The 23,010-nt window shown below is 46.1% G+C and overlaps 1 protein-coding gene across 2 annotated transcripts in view; it reads left to right on the top strand.

Annotated features, from left to right (window-relative positions):
- The window catches only part of SCIN (scinderin), a 74,129-nt gene extending 51,119 nt beyond the window's left edge, over positions 1-23,010 (top strand). Inside the window, exons 9-16 of one of the 2 annotated variants that reach the window (XM_054990891.1) lie at positions 8,870-8,991; positions 9,530-9,620; positions 14,636-14,806; positions 15,585-15,762; positions 16,158-16,279; positions 18,637-18,714; positions 20,495-20,555; positions 22,132-23,010. In XM_054990891.1, coding sequence (XP_054846866.1) covers positions 8,870-8,991; positions 9,530-9,620; positions 14,636-14,806; positions 15,585-15,762; positions 16,158-16,279; positions 18,637-18,714; positions 20,495-20,555; positions 22,132-22,265 — 957 coding nt within the window. In that variant the 3' untranslated portion in view covers positions 22,266-23,010. Of the gene's footprint in view, positions 1-8,869; positions 8,992-9,529; positions 9,621-14,632; positions 14,807-15,584; positions 15,763-16,157; positions 16,280-18,636; positions 18,715-20,494; positions 20,556-22,131 lie in introns of both variants that reach the window. The other variant, XM_054990890.1, reaches the window with a different exon arrangement.

Genomic DNA, 23,010 nt, shown 5'->3' with positions numbered 1-23,010 from the left:
TAAATTTTATGTTCATCTGCAGGGTTTTATAGTTTAGGTTGGGACTAGTGTGGTTTTATGTATCTGCACTATGTTTTACTGTGATTTTTACTGATTTTAATTGATGTAATTTGTTATTGATGTGAACTTTGAGCTCTTAATTGAAGAGAAGCGGTATAAAAATCAAATAAACTAAATATAACCTTAATAACTCCAATATTTTGAAGGATATTTGGAATTTTTCATGGTATTTCAATGTTTTAATTGATTTATGCCATAATTTGTCATGGAGCCCTTCACAATGTCAGAACTCTGACTGAGAAACACTTGGCTAGGATCTGAGAGACTCAAGTTCAAATCACCGCTCTGCCACGGAAGCTCACTGAGAGCAGAACCACAAGTGACAAAAGGCACAGATTGGACACTTGTCAGCTTCCCTCAAGTTTTGATGGGAAATGTAGGCAGCTTGGCGGAATGTTGGACAAGTGACAGTTGAAAAGTCCATTGGACAGCAATCAGAGAGCCAAGCTGCGAGACCAGGATGCCTACATTTCCCATCAAAACTTGAGGGAAGCTGACAAGTGTCCAATCTGTGCCTTTTGTCACTTGTGGTTCTGCTCTTAGTTATCTTGGGCCAGTCACACTCACTCTGCCTAACATACCTCACAGAGTTGTAGTTGTGAGGGAAGTCTGGAAGAGGGAAGCACAGTGTTTGCCATCTACTCTCTGGAAGATGAGCAAGGGATATCAACACCGTGGATAGCCTTGCCCCAGATCTCATGGAAGTTACTACCTTATGAACAAAATCACAAGGAGTATTGTGGCATCTTAAAGATTTACAGGGCCATTTCCCCCCATGTTACTTGCCACAAGTGTGATGCTGTTGGGAAGTGGGCTTCTTTCCTGCTTCCCCACAGCCACAGCATCATGGTATATTTGTGCACCTCCTGGGGTTTTCCTGGCTTTTCCCTGGTCTTTCTAAAACCTGTTTTGCTTTAAAGTTTTGGGAAAGATCTTAGCAAAGCCTGAGTGGCTGCTGTGTAGCCAGGAAAGGTTGGGTTTTCTCAGTTCCACCCACACAGTAACCACACAGCAACCATCTCCTTTCCTTGCCATTAGGGGCTTTATTGTTTTATTTACTCGGCAACTGAATATTGCCGAGTTGGCAACTGAATCAATATAACATTATAAAAATAAGTATCACAGGTTCATTGAATTCTCAGTTTTCATTTTAAAAAGGTATGTCTGTAGTTATTTTTGTAGCCGAGATATAAGAGAAAAAACATGGCTGCTATGAATGGGGCTAGAGACGTACTTTTTAAAAAATGACAGCTGGGAATTCAGAGAATCAGTTACACTTATTTTTATAAAGTATCAATATAAAAATTGGCATATTGGCATTTTAAAAAATCCTGAAAAGGCCCTGGTGGTGTGTGGGGAGGGGTGAATAGGTGGTTACTTAAGGGGGATAGGGCAGGGAAACAATGGGAAACCCGCTATATGGAAGCCCTGTTGCTGGTTTGTTGTATTGGTAGCTACAGCAGCAAGAGGGAAACTACACGTCTGCCCTCATGTAGTTTTCTTTTGTGAAATAAGTTTGCTTTATGTTGGTAGCCTTGCAATATCCCAGTCCTGTTGCTAGCTTGGTGTAGCAGTTGAAGTGTTAGGTTAGGACAGTGTTTCCTTTTTTTCCAGGGAAGAACCCCTAAATTAATGTTTCAAATCCCAACCCATACCTATGAAAACACTGGATTTGTTGTAAAGTGATTTGTTGTAAAGCCATGAACTGTCTACATGTGACTGACAACTGGAAAGTAGTATTTTGGACATCTGTCCAGATGAGTTAGTTCATCAAAACCTATGGCACAATAAATCTGTTAGGGTAGGATTGGATCTGACAAACTTTTCTATTGGTGCAACATACTTTATTCCCTTTGTAACCCCAGCCGGAAGTAAGAGACAGACACAGGCTTGGAATAAAGGGCCGTTTATTAAATGACCATAACGTAATGCACGGCAAGAGCTAACTAAGCGGTACAGGTCAAGCCCTGGGGTCATACCACTGACCACCGCCTTGCCTGTCTGGGCGAGCCCCCCTGCCCCGGGTATAGGCCATCTCCTGAATGGCTGGAACCCGGCAGCCAGGCCTAGGATCCCCCCTCAAGCACCCTTTACGCCCCAGCCGTCTAGCATGAGGTTAGGCCTTGCTCCTGGGGATCCCCTCAGGCGCCTGCCCTCCTAGCAAGGAGCCGTCAAAAGCATCCCGCCGTCCTGGCAGACCCTGCACCCCACGCATGGGGAAATGCCAGAGGGGCTCACCGGCCCGCACCCTATTCCCAAAATCTCCTGCCAACTACAACTGAACAGCACAACCCAACAATAACTCTAACACTGCCTTTAGTGCAAGGTAGGCGAAAAACCCCCCTTCCCAAACGCCAATCAGGGAAAAGAGGGAAAAATTCCTACCTGGCTCTGGATACAGCAGCCAGCTAGTCCTGCACTAAAACAGGGTGAGGTGGGTGGGCCGAGCGATCGAAGTGACTAACGCTGGGTAAGGGCGGAGCAGCCAGTAAACGGCTCAAGGCTCCGCCCCCCAGCAAAGCCCCGTATGCCCGGGAAGGGAGACTGTCTCCTTTCCACCGGGCGGGGCTCCAAAGGACGGCTCCCAGCGTGAGCGGCATTCTGCCGCGCTGGGAGAGCCGCATTGTAACCCCAGCCGGAAGGAAGAGACAGACACAGGCTTGGAATAAAGGGCCGTTTATTAAATGACCATAACGTAATGCACGGCAAGAGCTAACTAAGCGGTACAGGTCAAGCCCTGGGGTCATACCATTGACCACCGCCTTGCCTGTCTGGGCGAGCCCCCCTGCCCCGGGTATAGGCCATCTCCTGAATGGCTGGAACCCGGCAGCCAGGCCTAGGATCCCCCCTCAAGCACCCTTTACGCCCCAGCCGTCTAGCATGAGGTTAGGCCTTGCTCCTGGGGATCCCCTCAGGCGCCTGCCCTCCTAGCAAGGAGCCATCAAAAGCATCCCGCCGTCCTGGCAGACCCTGCACCCCACGCATGGGGAAATGCCAGAGGGGCTCACCGGCCCGTACCCTATTCCCAAAATCTCCTGCCACCGCAAGGGTCAAGCCTCTGCTTATACCCTCACGCCCCACAGGTGGCCTAGAGCCACCCGAAGCCCTTGCCGCAGGTCATCTATGAAAATATCATTGCCCTCAGGTGCCAGGTGGACACCATCTCCTCTGTAGAGGTGGGCAAACTCGGCCCTAATCTTAGGGTGTGGCAAATAAATACCCAAGCCTTGCCCCAAAGACCTCTTAATGGCGTGGTTAGCCTTGCGTCGGGCCCTATCTATTGCCCTGGTGTCAAAGGCCTCCCGCCAAACCCTTCGCTGTAGCATCTCCGACCATACTATAAGCACACCCGGCCATCGGCTGCTTATGTATTCAAGGTCCTCCGCTACCTGTGCCGACAGGGCCTTGCCCTGCACCAGCCCAAGGTCATTGCCACCCAGGTGAATGACCACAATGTGTGGGGGAGGACCTTTCCGTCCCCTAAACAGGAGAGGCAGCAGGCCAGGCCATCTAAGACCACGCCTGCCCTGCCACTCCACGGTGGCCACAGCGCTCAGGCCCAGCTGGGATCCAAAGTGTGTTCTCTTGGCTTGGCTGGCCGCCCAGAACACCATGCTGTGGCCACAAATCAGGATTCTCTTCCTCTCCTGGCCCGACACGGCACCTGAGGAAAGAACAAGTAGTTTGCCTTTTAAAACTGAGGCAGGGGGCGAACATAGGACCGAAATGCCCTTGACCGCCACCTGCCCACTCTTTGAATCGCCTGCTGAGGGTATCCCAAAGCAGCTGCTGTCGAGGCCGCCCCAATCCGGAAGGAGTGGGTTCCGAATTTGACCCCCGACAAGCCGATTTCCTTAAGAGCCCTCTCTGTCATTGCCCAAAACTGATATTTAGTCAGTGGGGCCTGATCTTCGTGGCGGAATAAGACCCCTTGGGCATCCCCACGAAGCGTGACATATTCCCTGAGGGCCTTAACCGGGCACAGCTCCTGCTCAGAGCAGGGGCCCAAGAGCAAGGTGCTCCCCCGCTGCCGCTGGTCTGTCTTGGACCTTCTGATTCCAATGGAGACTTTGTCCCCAACAAATTTAATGTCCTGGGCATTCAAAGCCCGGCCAGACGCGTCTGTACGCGATGAGGCCACCGGCTCACCCACTCGCAGGGCCCCAAAAAATGCCGTTAAGGCAGCAGCGTGGAAAAGCTTCCGCTCAAACACGGATGAGCATACCTCCGCCCACACTGACCCCAGCCCCTTCAGCACCGCTGGGGAGATGGGATGCCTCGGGTCACTTGGCGTTTTTACTTCCCTGGCCCAGCCCTCCAGCATCTTACGGATCCTGAAAGCGCCTGTGAATTCAGGAAAGCCTCGTGCTTTGCTGGCAAAGGCCAAAGCGGCCAGCTGTCCCCTGATAGACTTGACAGCAATTCCCCGCCTCCGTTGCACTACACAAAAGTGCATCAGGTGCTCAGGCGGGATGGGCCATGACTGCTGAAGCCCCATTGACGCCCTGAACTGGAACAGCTGCCCTACCGCACGGTCGTTTTTTCCGGCGAGTACTGGGGGCAATGGACAGCTGGATCGCCCTATCTACTTCCTCCGTCCAAGCTCCCACAGCTCCTGGGGCATCCGTGCTGGCTGCCTGTCGGCCCAGGGGCAAGCTGCCAGAATCGTTCCATCTGTTGGCGAGACAAAGCGTCTGCCACACCATTGTTAACACCTGGAACGTGTCTGGCCCTAAACAAAATGTTCATCTGTAAACATTTCAGTGTGAAGGCTCTTACCAGCCTCATCACCCTGGGGGATCTAGATGCCATGGTGTTAACCACGTGCACTACCGCCAAATTGTCACACCAAAAGTGGACAGCCTGGTTCGCCAATTCTGATCCCCAAAGCCACACGGCAACTAACAAGGGAAAGAACTCCAAAAACGTAAGGTCTTTGGACAATCCCTGGGCAACCCAATCTGCGGGCCATTGGTCAGCACACCAATGCCCCCTGAAAAAGACTCCAAAGCCTGTGGACCCGGAGACATCAGAGGTGACCTGGAGTTCTGCTTCTAACAGCAGATCCTCCCTCCAGAAGGTTACCCCATTAAAGGTGGTAAGGAATTCCTTCCACACTAATAAATCTTCCCGCATCCCCTTGTTAATTCGCAAGCGATGATGGGGCAACCGCAAGGTCCCCATAGCATCGCACAGCCGCCTGAGGAAAGCCCTCCCAGGCGCAACTGCCTTACAGGCAAAGTTTAAATGGCCAACTAATTGTTGCAACTCCAGGAGGGACACCTTGTCCCCACCCAAGCAGTCCTCCAACCTGGCTCTAAGGTCAACCACCTTCTCCAGTGGCAACCTCAATGTCTGGTGAACCGTGTCTAGTTCAATACCCAAAAACGTCAGGACCACAGCTGGCCCCTCCGTTTTCTCATGGGCCAAAGGAACCCCCAGTTCCTCAGCTAGCTCCATGAACCCCGTCAGCAGCCTGGCACACTGCCCCGTGCCAGCTGGCCCAGACACCATGAAATCATCTAAATAGTGACAGGTGTCCGTACATGCACAGCGGCGACGCAGCTCCCATTCCAGAAAGGAACTGAAGCGCTCAAAGGCAGAGCAAGATATGGAACATCCCATAGGAAGGGCCCTGTCCATATAAAACTTGCCCTCAAATGCAAAACCCAGAAGATCAAAGTCTTCTGGGTGAACAGGGAGCAGGCGAAAGGCAGACTTGATATCGCACTTCGCCATCTCAGCTCCCACCCCGCACCGCCGCACAACCTTGACCGCTTGGTCAAAGGAAGTGTAGTGCACCGTGCATAGTTCATCAGGGATGCCATCATTAACCGACCCTCCTTTGGGGAAAGACAGGTGGTGAATGAGGCGGAACTCTCCTGGGGCCTTTTTTGGCACCACCCCTAAAGGAGAGACATGCAGGGATGGGACCGGAGGGGCATCAAAGGGGCCTAAGACCCTGCCCTCCGCACACTCTTTTAAAATCTTAAGGCGGACAACATCCTCCATGCCAGCCACTGACCTAAGGTTGGCTGCCATGAAAGGCGTCCTGGGACCCTGGAATGGGATCCTAAAGCCGAACTCAAAACCTAAACGTAAATACTCAGCGTCCACGCGCCGTGGGTATGCTTGAAGCAACCGCTCAAGTACCCTCAGCCTTACTGGACTGGGCCCCTTTACCAGGCGCTGGCCCCCACCGCCCCCAAAACGTCTTCCACCTTGTCCTCCCTGACGCCCTCTGGGACAGGCGGAATGTGCATGGGGTCCTGCACAGGTAGGGCACTCGTGCCTAAATTTGCACGCCCTTCTCTGGCACACACCCTTGGACGTAAAGTCCCAGCAGAGCAGCCGTGATTGAACCTGCTGCCCCGCTAGGGCGCGGGAACCTGAGCCCTGAGCGGGCCTAATAATCATATGCCCACTGTCTGTCCTATCTCCAGTGGTGGACTTGGAGGGGGTCATAATCTGGACCCAAAGCTGGACCCAAATTTGATCCCAGGGCAAGCTTGGGGTCAAGGCTGCACGCATACGAAATTCCTCATCGTAGCAAAGCCAGGCCCCTCCCTCAAAATCTGTATACCCCCTGTATATTATGTTCATGTATTGAAAAAGGGGGAGAGCTCTATGTGGCTGTGCCCTGGCCAGAACCCCGGCATAAACCAGGAACCCGGGCAGCCAATGAGCCCAGGTCCTGTCAATCCGCCGCCTGCGGATCTTTTCCTTATCTCTGTCCTCCAGATCGTCCTTATCCTTCTTCTCCAGTTCCCTGAAGAGAAGGGTGAAGACGTCCACATACTCGCCCCTTATGATTTTCTCCCGGGTGGCCTGCGTCAGATGATCTCCGAGCGGTAAACCAGTATCACCCAGGGGCAAAGCCCTGTAGGGGACCATGCCGTAACCCTGAGCAGCATAAGGGGTCAAACCCAGAGCACTGCCGTGCCCATAAGGCCATCCCGATGCCGGAGGCAGCATGGACTGACCATCCCAACTGGCTGCACCGCTTGTAGAAGGCAGAACTGAAGCCTGTTGGTGGTAGGTGGGCAACCCCACTGGACCCGCCAGAGGCCAACCCTGTGGGGGGTAAGCACTCGCCATAGAAGGGGGAGACCCTCCCAAGGCAGCAGCCTGTCCCCAGGGCCCCCAAGGCCAAGCGGCGCTCTGTTGGGGCAGGGGATCCTTACCCTCAGGTATAGGTGGGTCCACTGCGATGGCAACTTGCCCGCCATCCGGCTGCCAGTCCTGGCCGCTGTCAGTAACCCCCGCAGAAGTGGTCGGTTGCTCCAGGGCTCCGGCACCCTCGCTTGCCACCGCACCTGACATTCGTTCGAGGGCAGAAAGGCGAGAAGCAAAGTCCTTATTAAATCCTACCTTTGCTACCCGCTTGGGCCCCTTACGCGGCTGAGTGGGCTCCGTCACCGCCACCATGCCCCCTTTTGCCCTCTCGAGCGCCAACAGGCGCTCCATAAGTTCCTGCCGGCTTGGTCCTTCCTCTTCGTCAGAAGAGGACAGAGTTGGGGGTGGGTTCCTAGGAGCTGGCCTTTTAACAGGCTGCTTACCTTTAGGCAGACCCCCTCCCTTCTTGGGTGGCATAATTGATTCCAAGTTGAGAACCTTGCACCACTTGGTGGCGTCGTGAGCCCGCAACACAATATTTGACTGCTATCCAATTGCACCACTTGGTGGCGTCGTGTGTCACCAAGCACACAGCAGTTATTTAAATAACCCACCACCAGATGGCGCCAAAGCCCCTGAAGAGGCACAAAATGGCTACAAGGGCAGTCAACCCCCCCCCCAATGGCCTCCCGGGCCTGGGGACAGGCTCCCTGCACGGCCCCCCACCCGACCCCCACCTTTCCAGGTGAATTTATAACGCTGAATAAAGGTTTTTTGTTTGTTTGTTTGTTTGTTTGTTTGTTTGTTTGTTTGTTTGTTTGTTTGTTTGTTTGTTTTAACGAGGGGCTTAACAAGGGGGCTATGCGAAAGCCGGGGGCGTGTGTATGTTCTTGTTTGACTTGCCACCCCTTACAAAGGTGGCAGTGAAAAGGCGCGTTGGCGCACCGCCGAAAATGCGGCCCTCAAGCGGCCTCTTGACCGAGGACGCGCCGCAACCGCGGGTGAAAGGACCGCACACCCCGGGAAGCGGCTCCGAAAAAAGGCGCGTCCGCGCGCCACCAAAATTGCGGCCGAGGGCTGCAAGCCAAGCGGCTCCTGTGGCAGCCAACTCCTCCAAGCGCTCCTGCGTCCGGCCGCCGCCGCCGCTCCGCCGCAGCTGCAAACGGCCTAGCTGCCCTGCTCAGGCAGAGGCCAGAAGCACTGCCTTCGACGCTCGGGGGAGGCCAGGAAAAATGATCCTGCCTCTCCGAGCGATCGAAGTGACTAACGCTGGGTAAAGGCGGAGCAGCCAGTAAACGGCTCAAGGCTCCGCCCCCCAGCAAAGCCCCGTATGCCCGGGAAGGGAGACTGTCTCCTTTCCACCGGGCGGGGCTCCAACGGACGGCTCCCAGCGTGAGCGGCATTCTGCCACGCTGGGAGAGCCGCATTCTCACTGCAGCCCCATCATGTGTGGCTTTTTTGTCCATGCAAGTCCCAACATCCTTGGCTTTTCAGAGGTCAAACAGAGCTCCTTCTCCCTTTTGTGACACCGAGGAAGCTGGCAGGATCCATCCATTAGTCTTTAAGCTGAACTGAGACTCTTCGTTGCTTTTGCTGTAACAGACTAATATAGCTAGCTGCCCTTCTGAAATCTGTCACCGTATCAAAAGATCCATTTTGGAAATACAAATTCTTAAATTTTTTTCTGTCCCAGATTTGGCGTGTTGAAAGCAGCGGCAGAATCCCTGTGGAACCTCAGACCTATGGACAGTTTTACGGTGGTGACTGCTACATCATACTGTACTCCTATCCCAAAGGACAGATCATCTACACATGGTATTGCTGAAGCTGTGCTGACCTTCTGTTCACTGTTGCTGTACCTCAGTGGGATTCCAGTCCTTCTCTAAAATGAGAGCCTGTTGTGCCCTAACTACCTAAATCTACATACGCTGTGCTGCACAAACCATTTTCTTTTAGTGGGGAAGAGTTCAAGCCTCCCTGCCATTCTTATCCCCTACCTCACGCTTTGGGGTGGAACCTTCTCCAGTATCCTGCAGTGCAGACATGAGGAGAGGAGAATTTTTGAGGATACCTTGGTAGCGAAGGGACAGGAAGACTACAGAGCTATCTGCTCATCTATCTCCCTGGGTTTCCTGTGTTCTATATCTCTTGTATTAATGTTGGCCCCAGCTATGTACTTCTAACGTGTTGATAGCATCCCTGAGCCTTCAATATGGGATTAACTAAAGGTTTGCAGTTGCACTTTCTCCCCGTCAGTTTCCCCCTTCCACTGTTTTGTGTGTGCCCTTTCCTATAGAGACAGAATGAACCTTTATGAAATGCTAATGCAGATTTGTGTCATCTCTATCCATAGGCAAGGGGCAAATGCAACTAAAGATGAATTGACAGCTTCAGCATTCTTGACTGTTCAGCTCGATCGATCACTTATGGGACGGGCTGTCCAGGTTGGTACCTTCCTATTGAGCATGAAAATGTTGACCATGCAAAAATGAAGCGACTTGAGATGTTATCCAGTCTGTAAGTCTGCTAGATTCTATGTATATTTTGTTGAGAGTATAGCATGAGATAGCTTGAGTTTAGCAGCAGTTCTACCAATAATTACTTACCAATGACATGAAGGTACATGTTTCTGTGCTCAAGAGATAAGTTCCCATTCTGAAGAATGCCAAGTCAAATGGAGAAGAAAATAGCAATTTTGGAAAGAAGGAGAGAACAGATCCTTAGAAGTTCAGTGATATTTCCCCCCCAAGCAGTTCAGAAGGCACTGAAAGTGAGATATTAGGCCCTTAGTACAGGGACAACAGTCTTGGGGAGGAAGGTGCAGGAAAAGCTCTGTTGGTGGGACAGAATGCCAGCAGAGTGATGTCATTTTGGCCACAGCTGTTTCTGGCTTGGTTGATTCCACCAGGATCTTATCACATGCTGAGCAGCAACAGAAGGAAGTAGTTGGTGAAAGATTACAGATTTAAGAAGGGTTGTGGGGAGGAAGCAGGTGGTGATTTGAGTCAGGTAAATGTCCCAGGTGTCTGACATTTCTATTGCCATCAATATTCAGTGGATGCTTTCTCTCTCTCCTCCACTTACCTCCTCCTGGCCCAGTTTATTTTTCAAGTTCATTTCCCTTAATTGGATGTTTTGGCTTAGGTAGGTGTGATTTGGTGTTTTAATTAGAGTGGCTTGTTTCTTAACTAAGAGTAAGTCCTGCCATTTGTTACACCTAAAAAAAGCTTACATAACTGTTGTCTTGGTAGAAGGGGATCCATTGAAGGCCAAATTAGATGTGACAGAGCCCTCATGGTCGTCGTGAGGCTGCTGCCACCATTTAAAAGTAATTTAAAAATGCCATAATGGCTGATCAGGCTGGCAGTGTAGCGCTCTTATTCTCCCCCTTGTGTCTTTTCAAGTGCTGAAACTGCCACAGGGGAATACGGCTGTTTGGGTACTTGATAAGTCATGGGGAGAGAGAACAAGAGTGCCTCAGCCCACGGTGCTACAGGCCAGATCAGGTTTGTGACATTTTAAAATGACTTTAAAATGGTGGCAATGGCAGCCTCAAGAAAGCCATGAGGGCTCTGTCACATCTAGTTTGGCCCTAAAGGATATGAGAATCCTTGGCGCACAGCAAACTGCTGCTCTTCTTAACACACGGAAGGTGCAGCCATCTTTTTTATCACAAGGTGGTGCTGCAGCCTTCATGACAATAAAAGAGAGTCTCTGATATGTTTGTACTGCATCTTTGCAAATAGTTGCATACCAGGTTTCCTTGCAGTCTTTTGGCTGCACCTGCCCAGAATTGCTGCTCTTGCACGTACGTGTATGCGTGTGCGCGCACACACACACAATTCATGATGTGTGAAGCTGGATTCTTTTGGCTCTCTCCTTACCTGATCACGCCTACATATCCAGCAGTCAGACAAGGTGAACCTAAGTTAAGTCACCTACAGGAATGTCAGATTAAGGGGAGAAGGCCTTGCTTCAGTCTTTCCTGAGAAAGAATTGGATGCGGTATGTCTAAGGACATTAGTGTTGCTCTTGCTCTTCAGAATAATGACATTGCATTGAAACAATTATTTCCTTCGTCTATACCCTGCCTTTCTCCTCCAAAGTGGCTTACATCATTCTCCTGTCTTCCATTTTATCCTCACAGCAACCCTGTGAGGTATGTTAGGCTGAGAGAGTCTGACTGGCGCAAGGTCACCCAGCTAGCTTACATGGCAGAGTGGAGATTCAAAGCTGGGTCTCCAAGATCCTAGTCCCATGCTGTAACTACTACAGTACAGTGGCTATCACAAAGCTTTGTAGATGTAAGAGGCAATATGGTGTGGAGGATACCAGTGAGATTATAACTCAGACCAGGTTCACACATGCAGAGGAACGATAATGAGGTGGCAGAGATCTGAGGTATCCTGTACCTCTTCAGACTGCAGGTGGGAGGATCAAATCTTGGAATGCTCACCTGTCTTAAAATGCTCCTTGCAGACAGAAAAACAGCACAGCAGGCAGAATGAGTCTAAAACCTGGTGTGCTAGTTTTCTCCTTGCAATATAACAACATTAACAACATTCGATTTATATACCGCCATTCAAGATAACTAAACACCCACTCAGAGTGGTTTACAAAGTGTGTCATCATTATCCCCACAACAAAACACCCTGTGAGGTAGGTGGGGCTGAGAGAGCTAGAAGCTGTGACTGACCCAAGGTCACCCAGCTGGCGTCAAGTGGGGAATCAAAACCTGTTCTCCAGATTAGAGTCCCACAATGTTTTCAACTACAGCTGCTTCCATACAATTCATTGGGGGGGGTCCAAGTTCCCAAACCACATCTTCCTGATCTGCTTCGAGAACTCACCTTGTGCACGCATCGTCCTCGTGCATGTTTTGTTAGTATTTGTTGCGAAAAAAGTCCCAAAACAGAGAACGCGTTCTTTATCTGTGCCTCATCACAAATGACATGGGCGCATTCCCACCCATCTTTCCTTTTTTTTTTTTTTTTGAGTGCACACAGGATTGGACTATACCATTGTCCTGTCTTTCAGCTTCTGTAGAACCTGCACAAGCATAGTACTCTGTTCTCAACCATTAATTTCCTGCTCAAACTTTTAAAGGCAACACTGTTTAATAAATATGTGAATAGTATTCCAATGCACAATTCCATATTTAAAATAAAATTAGAAATGGCATTCTGTTCTCAATGTTGTTCCTAGACTGACATTTCAATTGTTGAGTGATCCAACGTAGCAAGCACTGCAGTATGATTCCCTTTGTATATGTAGATATCATAATAGCAGAACAACCATTAAAAAAAAAAAAGAATTAAAAAGGGCCAGTCACATGTGTGATGTTTAAAGGAGGGGTTGGAGATTTGTGGGAGAGCTCTTCTAAAGTGCAAAAAGCCTCCGCGTGCATTGATGCGGTAGGATAATTGCACGGAAAACCTGCATCAAAAATAAACGTGAAGCAAAACCAGTCTCACAAAAAATGCTTAAAAGCCAGAACCATCTTTTTTAAAAAAAATTATTGGATGGTTAACATAACATATATACTGTTAATACATCTTACTTACTAATTATCCCCTATAGATATAGTTTATGCTCCCCACCCCACCCCCTCCTCCCCCTTTCCTCTATTGAATTCCAACAGCACTACAACCCCCCGTTTCTGTTACAAATACTATCTCTTAGTTGTCATTTTAAACTTAATGGTAAAGATTTACATTATGTCTTATCTTAATAACACTCAAAAGACCATAATTGTCCTTTAACATCCCATCTTTTTTCTAAGTATTTTTTTCAATTTCCCCCAGTCCTAAAAAAATTCCTTTGGATCTTGCTCTCTCAGTTTCCTTGTTAATTTGTCCATTTCCGCCATATATAACACTTTTGTATCCACTCTTCAGTTTTCGGTATTTCTTCTTTCTTCCAATATTGTGCATACAAAATTCTTGCCGCCGTTATCATATAGTACAGTATTACTCTATCCCTTCTATTAATATCTTCTAAATGCAAGGATAACAATAACATTTCTGGATTCTTAACTACATTATTTTGGAGTATTAAGGACATTTCAGTACATATTTTAGACCAAAAGTCTCTAGCCTTATCACAAGTCCACCACATATGAAATAGAGAACCTTCATGCTCTTTACATTTCCAACACTTGTTGGATAGCTGCTTGTTAGCAATGGCTAACCTTTTCGGTGTTAAATACCATCTATATATCATTTTATAGCCATTCTCTTTAATACTGGTATATGTTGAAATTTTTAAAGTATTTTTCCACAACTGTTCCCATGCATCCATCGTAATCTCATTGTTACAGTTTATTGCCCATTTAAAAGCCAGAATCATCTTGACCTGCTTGTGCATGGAAAACAATAATGTGTGTAACGGGTGAGATAACCTACCAGAATACCGTTGGCAGGCTGTCCGAATAAGGGCGTGTGGAAGTGGCCTACTTTGAAGTGTTCCAGTCTGTAGGTTTATCTTCCACATTTGCTGCTGTCCTTTCCTTCATGTGTGTCTCCCCTCATGCCCCTGCTGGACAGCAGTCTTTAAAAAGCTAGCCAAGGTCACATACTCTTCTTTCTCTCCCATTTCTTCTGTCCCCTATCTCTACCTTTTTTCTTTTCTTTTTTGCAAACCCAAAAGCAGTGTAGGAGGGAAAGAAAAGTTCTTCAACCTAAATTCTGTCTTTCGTTACTACTGTTTTTGCTTGGCTCCAAAGGTGTTGCACGTGCTAGAAACCCAGCACTAGGGAAGACTTAGGGCTGGATCAAACCAGGTTTTCCACTGGTGAAAAAGGGAGGAGAGCCATTGACCACCCCAAAAGGCTATGATGAAGACCAATGGACTTGAATGGGGGGGGGGAATCACATGGGATTAGGGCTGTAGGAAGGAGGGAAATCGGGTGATACAGAACGAGAAGGCTGTCTGGATCCAACCTATATGTTTTGCATGGTGCCATGATCAAAAGTGTACATTGACACAAGCAATAATTTCCTTGTTATTAACTGACAGCTTTGGGTTATTTGAACTGTCAAGTTACCTTGAATGTAAAGGTGAATTGACGTCGTTCTGTCCATCTCCCATGAATTACTCTATTTTATTTTTAAAGTCGGAAATTTCTGGCTGCCCCATACTCTTGTGACAGTAAGTTCCGCAGGTGTATTTCAGTGCAAATCTCCCCACACCAAACCCATGATAGGAATATTAAACTGAGAACAAGTATGTTACATTTGTGGTAGCCTGCAGGAGAAAGACCAAAGAGTGTTTGAGTGCCATGACTGCATGCACAAGGCAGTCACACACATTTAAAATATTCAAGGCAGCGTTCTTGTGTATTTTTCAAGCCCTTTATCCTATGAATCATCCTTCTTCTGTTGTCAGTCTCAAGCCAGGGCAGTTGGTGGCCTCTCATGAGACTTACACAATTGTTGTCTGGGCTGTTGTGTTCCAGCAGATCCGAGTCTCCCAAGGCAAAGAACCGTTGCACTTGCTGAGTTTATTCAGAGACAGACCTCTCATTGTTTACAAGGATGGGACATCCAAGAAAGGCGGTCAGGTGCCCGCTCCTCCAACACGCTTGTTCCAGATCCGCAGGAATCTAGCATCCATCACCAGGATTGTAGAGGTAACAAATTTATACCCACTAATCCATCCTCCAAGTAACCACATTGAGGACAAGTAAACACTTCTTGGTTTTGTTTAATTTTAAATCCTCTTCTATTTGTGTTGGTGGATTCAGTTCTCTGCTTTTTGCTTTTGCTTTTGTGGATGTGTTTGTATTATGTATACCTGTTGTATGTTTTTACAAGTGTATTTATGTGTATAATGTATGTCATTTACATTATCATATAAAGCCAGTTTATTGACATACAAATAACACTGAAAAATATATACATTTTATAAGAACAATTCTGTGTGAGTGTGAGGAAACAAAATGAAGAAAACTTTGTGGTGCATCGCAGTATAATCTTTTGGTGCTGGGAGACCCCTACGGTGTTCCTTGTTAGAAGAAGATACTAGCAGGCCAGCCATTATACTTTTGTATATTGATTTCAGTTTTCATTTAGGGATATTTGTTTGATATCTGATTTCTTTGCTCCACTGTGACCATTATGGTACATATCATGCTCCTTCTACAGTACTATTTTATTTATATCTTATGTGACTAAATAGGAGGTCTAACCTACGAAATTTTGGTGGGGGAAACATAGCAGATGATACCTTTGTTCCTCCATTTGTTTCTTCTAATTGGTGCTCTGTAACTCTCTTTGTCATGAAATCTTATACACATTTCCAATCTCACGTGACACTCAGTGTTTGGGGGCTATGTTCGTTTTGCTACCATGTAAGAAATGGGAGATGACAAAATCAGAAGACTGAATTCCATCTCACACCTGTCTCAGGTTGATGTCAATGCAACTTCACTGAATTCCAATGATGTCTTTGTTTTAAAACTGCCCAAAACTTCTGGATATACCTGGGTTGGTAAAGGAGCAAGCAAAGAAGAAGAAAGAGGAGCCCAGTATGTAGCCAATGTCTTGAAATGTCAAACCTCTAGAATTGAAGAAGGCCAGGAACCAGGTTGGTATACATTTATTTATTTTATTAGATTTATATCCTGCCTTCCCCACAAATGGATGGCTCACAACAATAAAAATACAAATGTAAAACACCATAAAATACAGAAACAGATGACAAACAATCCAAGATTCAGGCGTCGAAACTCTCTCTAGTCATCAAGAAAGGTATTCTCCCTTACTTGGAAAGAATGGATCAAGATTGTCAATGGCTTGAATGCTCTTTCTTTCTCTCTTCAGTAAGAACTGTGTGTGAGAGAGAAAGCGATCATAGGGTGGGAAATACAAAAGCAAAGGGAAATGAGGACTGATGGGAGACGGAAGTGAATGCCTGCTCCCTCAATATATAATTGCAGGAGTTTCACCAAGTATATGCATTTTTTGTGTTGTATATTCCAGGGGAATTTTGGAGTGCTCTTGGTGGAAAGAAAGAATACCAGACATCTGCTCAGTTGCTGACTGAATCGGAACACCACCCTCCTCGTCTCTATGGGTGTTCGAATAAGACTGGCAGGTTTATTGTATGTCTAAGATGGATACTCTGTTTTCTCCATTGATGACTCTGGTCATTCCTCTCTGAGTCTTGAATGAGCTTATTCAAAAATATCTCTTGCTGGAGAGCATAAAGGTACAAAGGAAGGGAGTTACTGCAGCAGGGAGTTCAGACAGAAACTGCCTTATTATGATTAGTGGTATTAAAGAGAGATGCCGGCATCCATCAGGAGTCCTACTCTTCTACCTTACTCATCCCATTTATGCTACTTTCCATCTCTTCAGTGTTTTTCTGCCCATCCACTTTGCAGACTGATAATATATTTATTGCACATTTTGAGCCTATGTTTGGTCAAAGAGATGGGCCTGTGGCAACATGGGCCATTTTGATATGCTAAGGTCCAAAGCCTGCCAGGGTTCCGAAAGCAAGCATGGCACAAGGCTGCAATCCTACAAACACTTTCCTAGATGGAAGCCCCATTGGATAAAATGATACTTCTGAGTTGCTTGTCTTAGAATATGGAAGGATATCTTTTAGCTGAGTCAAGTCTAGTTGACTTAAGCTTTCAAGCCATGAAGAGGCACTGTCAGCCCAGACAACTGGAACAAAACTTAAAATGTATTGGATATTTTTGATCGTAATACGGCCCGATTGACTTAGTGACTTGCCACCATGGTATGAAAACAAAGTACGTTTCTGGGCAGTCCTTATTAATGAATCAATCAAAGCTCATATAGACTATGAAAATAGATGGTGTTGGCACAGGATTTGGAATAATCAAAAGGGCTTAAATTTTGTTCTGGATGGTATGGCAACTTTCTATTGGTATCATATTGCCCTAATCCTACTGTTGCAGAGGCAAGGACAGAAGGAGATAAGCATCCTATCAATGGCTAGAAGTCAGCATGTGTAGTGGTTAGAGTGTCTGGGGTACCCAGGTTCAAACCCCTGCTCTGCCATGGGTGACCTTGCTGGGTGAACTGGGACAGTCACACACTCTTAGCCTAATCTACCTCACAGTAGCGTTGTAAGGATAAGATGGAGGAGAAGTGAATGACGTAAGCTGCTCTTAGTCCCCATTGAAAAAAAAAGGTAGTAAAAATAAGGTAAATAAATAAATATTAAGTGTCTACTTCATTCTTCTAATTAAAGAGCAATCCTAGACAGATCTACTCAGAACCTTACTCAGGTCTGTCCAATAGAATCTACTCCCAGGGAATTGTTCTTAGGACCACGCTGTTAGTAGCTTTATAACAGATCACAGGCTAGCAGCTTATTGATTAGTCATCTAGCAGGTGCAATAATATTCCCACACACATCTGCCTCGATTTACAGAAACTCAGTGTTCTGTACTGTTTCCTATGAACAAAATCTGCTAATTAGGGCTTTTATAATATGTGACTGGGTGTCTAGTTAGTTTAACAGATTTGCTACGTTTCATTCTTTGATTAATCCTTTCTGAACTGCTTCTGCAGAGAATGTACAATTTGTACATTGCTTAAAAAATAAGGACCTGCCTCGTAGGGTCTCAGCAATGAGTTCCCTGACAGTGGAGTCACAAGGCAGATGTCCAGTGCTGTGGATTGGCAGGTATAATGCCACCTTGGCTGTGTTAATACATCAAATGTTTTAAGGAAAGGATAAGGAAAAATGGGCACAAATCTGGTCTAGTTCTTTGCTTCTTGAGAAATCTGCTCAAATGTAGGTAGGTGAGTTAACCAGAGTTAGTTTCCCCCCCCCACTCTTTAATTGGGATTCCAAGATGAGATTAAGCCCTGAGTTGGAGTCTTAGAGATAGTATATGTGTATGGGGGCGTAACTTGGCCATATTCGTTAGTATTTACTCAGGACTCTTGGGGTGAGAAGGAAGAAGGGGTGGGAGCATGGTGCATATATAAGCCTAGCTATGGGTCAGATGCATGCACTTTTGTTATTTATCATAATTGCATGTGATGTCTGAATGCACCCCTGGAGTATCTTTGATTCTGACTGGCTCAGCAGAAAGTACATCACATTGCTTGCTATTTGGAAACATGTAAAAACTCTAGCAATTACAGGAATTGACCTAGCAAGACTGGCCAGGATTTCAACGGAGAGACAGTAGAGAGAGAAATTCCATACAAATGTACAAAATACGTATTTCACGTATATACATTGTTATTTATAAATAATTTTTAAAATCCACATATATTTTCGAACAGACTTATATAACTTAGCTTTAATGTAGATGTTAAGAAAAATAAACAAGGTGAAAACATATATGCAAGAAACAAATACTGTTCTTTAAAAAGTTTATTCATAAATCAGGGGGCATTTTGAACAAGCCCATGGTGTTTTGTTTAGGGGAATATACAAGAAAGCAAAGGTTTTAATTGTCTATTATAGATTGAGGAGGTTCCCGGAGAATTCACTCAGGATGATTTAGCTGAAGATGATGTTATGCTGTTGGATACTTGGGATCAGGTAAGGCACATTTTATGAATGAAATTTTGTGGGGTCTGATTTATACGCTCAGCAGAATGAGTCTAGAATGCTGAGGTGGTAGAATCAACTACATCACAACAGACTGTGAGCAGTAGTGGGGAAGGGGGATGGCATTTTTCAGTGCCAGACCAAAAAAAAAATGCGCTTGCCACTGAAGCCTGTCCTCCCCAGAGGGAGTGGAATTCTTATCTTTAACTTTATGCTGACCTTTGAAGACACTCAGAAACCAGCAAGAGTTGCCACTATTTTAAGTGTTCTCCCTGCACAGTGCAAGATGTCTGCTGTTTTCCTGGGCAGGGGTGGGGGCTCTTTTTGATCTCTTGTAGAACTTGCTTCACAAGATTAAGCAGACTTTGTAGACTCTTACACTAAAAGAAAAAACAAAGGGAAGCGGCAGCACAGCTGTAGAGAAGAGGGAGAGTAAGATCAGGCACCCAGGGTTAACCAAGGGGCAAGAAGGTAGCACTGGCCGACTTGGGCATATAGGCCTACTCCAGAACAGGAGCCTGTGCAGGAGTTGGTAAAAGAGTCAGGAAATAGATGCAACTGGGAAGAGGCACTAGTGGCTGGTAAGAGGTGCTAGGGAAGGAGGCAAGGCCAGTAGCTGGTGTTGGCAGAAAGCTAAGAAGGGCAGCCAGCAAGGCTTGGAGTCTTCCCAGCCAAAGGAGACCAGCCTTCCAGGATCAAGAGAAAAGGCATTGCTGGCTAGGAGGAAGGGAGAGCCTCAGGCTGCAGGCTGGTGGGGAGGAGGCCCCTGACCACGAGAGTTTCACATCCTGTAATGTTAGTTTTCTGTTTGTAGAGTGACTTTTCCACTGTTCAAAGGTGGTATCTCCCCCACCCTGGCTGTAATCAAAGGTGGTATAGTCTATTCTGCCATCTCATTTCCAATTTATTCTGCTGCATGCATAGAGTCTTATTAAATTACTGTGATGACGTAAACAATTCAAAGGATGAAATTTTTTTTAAATGGAAAAAACTGCTAAGAAAGTGAATGGAGAAAATGACTCCATGAAACGGGGATCAAGGAAGAAATATGAAAGGGAATTCTTGATTTTAAAAAAAAATAAACCAGTTGCAAGACATAAAGAATTTAGGTTTTGCCACCTCCATATGCTTCGTTTTCTGGGGGCCTGTTTCATTATAACATTGTATATCCCCAGTATGGCTACTTGAACAATATCCCATAGGTGCAGACTTCTGAAACTCAGGCCCACCTCCTCATAAACAACGATCAGCTGTTTGGGGGCTCAGGACAAGATCTCAACTATTCTGCCCTCCCACTTTCTAGGCATTCCCTTCTCACTACAACATTACTCACTTAACCCTTATCTCTTAAGAGAAACTTCATTGCTTCTCGACCTTTTAGCTTAAGTCAAATGTGTAAAAGAGAAACTGCTTTATTTTGCCACTCACAGGCCAAAGATTTCTCCCAGTCATACAAATACGATTATTATAGCAGAATCCTTTGCGCCTGAGAATCAGAAGTCGAAGGGGAACTTATGGCTTGAAGGAATGTGGAAAATAACAACTTGAGGGCCAGTGAGAAAATGGGTCAGAAGAAAAGCTTTGCACAGCCTAGAGTGGATATAAAAGAAAAATTTTGGAGGCTGTGGGCCTGAGAACTCATAGAGTAGAATAGTAGCCTCAAGAACTAGAGCTTATCAGCCCAGTTACTACTACAGGCCGCTAGTATTTCAGTGGGGTTGCTTCAGATTTGCACCATCATTGTTGTGTCTGTGTCTTTTTGACATACTAGGTATTTGTATGGATTGGTAAAGATGCTAATGAAACAGAACGTACTGAGTCAGTTAAATCAGGTAAGGAATCAAATAGTTCTCAAACGTATTTTGATTTTTAAAATTTCACAGGAAACCCCCCCCCCAAACCCTCTCCCCTCTTTGTTTCTCATCATGTGCTGACCAGTCACTTCTCAAAGTGTACAGGAAGCTGGACATGATCCATGGAGGCCTTCTTCCTCTAGTGCAGTGGTACTTACTCCATGGCTTTTGGAGAGCCTCATCTGCAATTGGGGTGGCCAGGTGTCTGGTTTCCCCCCAGACAGTACAGCTTTTTGCCAGACTATCTGAGGGAAACAAAGTTGTAATGCCGGACTCCTGCACTGCACACACGCCCCCACTCACCAAACCACCTGGCCTACCATGTGCCCGGCCTACTTTTCCTGCCTGGCCTACTGGGAAGCATGTGCCCAGGAAGCAGCCAGCCAGTTCACCCATGATGTCATGCTGGGTTGGGAGCACACACACGTTTTGCATGTGCATGAAAGGGAAAAAAAGTAAGTGCCAGGGCTCCCATCCATTTTTGTGGGGGAAAGCCATCTGGAAATCGTATTTGCAATAACCAACAACTGAAAGAGCAACATGACTACTGTGTGCCCTCTCTGCCACCCCACTAAACACACAGCTATTTCAAGGTGGGAGCTAACTGCCAACCACAAGCCCAGACAGGCAATGGCCTTGCTCACTTTCCTGAAACATGGGGAGTATCACTGGTCCAGTATATTCAGAATAATACAGGAAGAATGACATCAGCTTCACTTTAAAAGATGGTTTAAGTAAAATGTTTGTTTTGCCTGTACATACATGGCCTACAGATCAGGTCTCAGAGGATAGCTGTTTCTACAGGGCCATTATTCAGAAGGCCCTGAGCCAAGTTCTGTTCAGTCTCAGCCCTTGATTGGAAGAGTCTTATGTGCCAGGGACAGCCAGAAACTTCTGCTGATCAATAACTTCCAACCAGGGTAAACAGGAGGGAAGGAAAAAAATTAGAGCTTTTCATAGAAATAGAAAAATACCAATGCCACACACAACCTGAACCTCTGGTATTCACTTTAAAACCACAGTTGGCCATTATTGTCTATGGATGTAGCATGGCATCTTTCTGTGTCTTTGTGAAATCTTTTGCATCGGAAAACGGAGTGAAAATCATTTCAGTTTTGTAACAAATGTAACTGTAATTACTATATTAGGACTCTACCTCCTTGGAACTCAGTCAGTTAGAGTTTCTCACTCAGAGCTACTGAACCCCAATTAGTATGTCTTTCTATATCTCTTGGTATAACAGTTGCTGAAATTGTACAACTGAAAGATAAGATTTTAAATAAGCAAAGTTCATCAATGCACAACTGTTAAACATTAATAAATCTCTCTATACCAGGCAGTTCCCAAAAATTTTCGTGCTTTAGTATGATGAAGAAACATGCCCCAAGATGGGGCTTTGTGGATGAAGGGGCAGGACTGTATAGAAAGGAGTTCTCAATGACTGAAGAAGAGAAAGAAGATGCACAGTTAGGGATTTCTGACTGAGTTATAACATGAAGGCTGTTAATATTTTGCTATGATACAAATTAATGTCTTGCTTATTAATTTGTTTTAGCCAAACGTTACATCGACACCGATCCATCTGGACGAGATAAAGGCACTCCAATTGTAATCGTGAAACAAGGATACGAGCCACCAACATTCACAGGCTGGTTCTTGGCCTGGGATTACAACAAATGGAAGAACTGAACAGCCAAAGATGGCAATAGACGAGGTTATCCAAGCACAGTGGTTCTCCAGAAGTTTTCAGCATGTGCTTATACTTCAGTATTTATGCAGCTATTGTGGTCCGTATTCCACTGTGTGCATGTGTAAAATCTTTCACCGTAACACACACATAAATATTAGTGAACAGAACTTGCATTTTATAAGCATAGATACTTATTCCTAGATGCTATTAGAAATCTCCCTTCTTAAAAGTTATTCATTGTTCAAGTCCTATGTTTCTTACTACTCCTACAAATCCTACCTTCTCCAAATCTTAAGATTTAGTCATTTCCACAGCCAAACAGTCTTTGCTACCGGTAACTTGAGTAGTGGCTTTTGGGGAGTGAAGACTGATATAAAAAAACATCTTTTTTCCAGACTTTCCAGCAATCTATTACATGTATACTAAATATCAGTTTTCCAGCTATTGAATACTCTGAATCATTTTTGGCTATCCTTTGGGTCTCCTCTTTTGAGGAAGAGAAGTGGAAATATCAAGCATCTTGGAAATGGAGTCTTGGACCAGCAAGAAACAAGTGAAACATCTTGAAATGGTTCTTTAAGATTCAGCAAATTGCCTTGTATGGTGCATTTTGTGAAACATACTGGCTTCATCCAGTGGATGAAGAGATCATTTTCTGGTGCCAGATCTCCAGGTAAAACCAAATATCCACAGCTGCCTCAGAATGACCAGAGGAGGCAATAAATGGAAGGGGGCTAGGATAAA

The sequence above is a fragment of the Eublepharis macularius genome, chromosome 11 (genome assembly GCF_028583425.1).
Source record: "Eublepharis macularius isolate TG4126 chromosome 11, MPM_Emac_v1.0, whole genome shotgun sequence".
NCBI lineage: Eukaryota > Metazoa > Chordata > Lepidosauria > Squamata > Eublepharidae > Eublepharis > Eublepharis macularius.
Note: the sequence above shows the minus strand (reverse complement) of the source record. Positions and strands in the feature narration are given on the sequence as shown.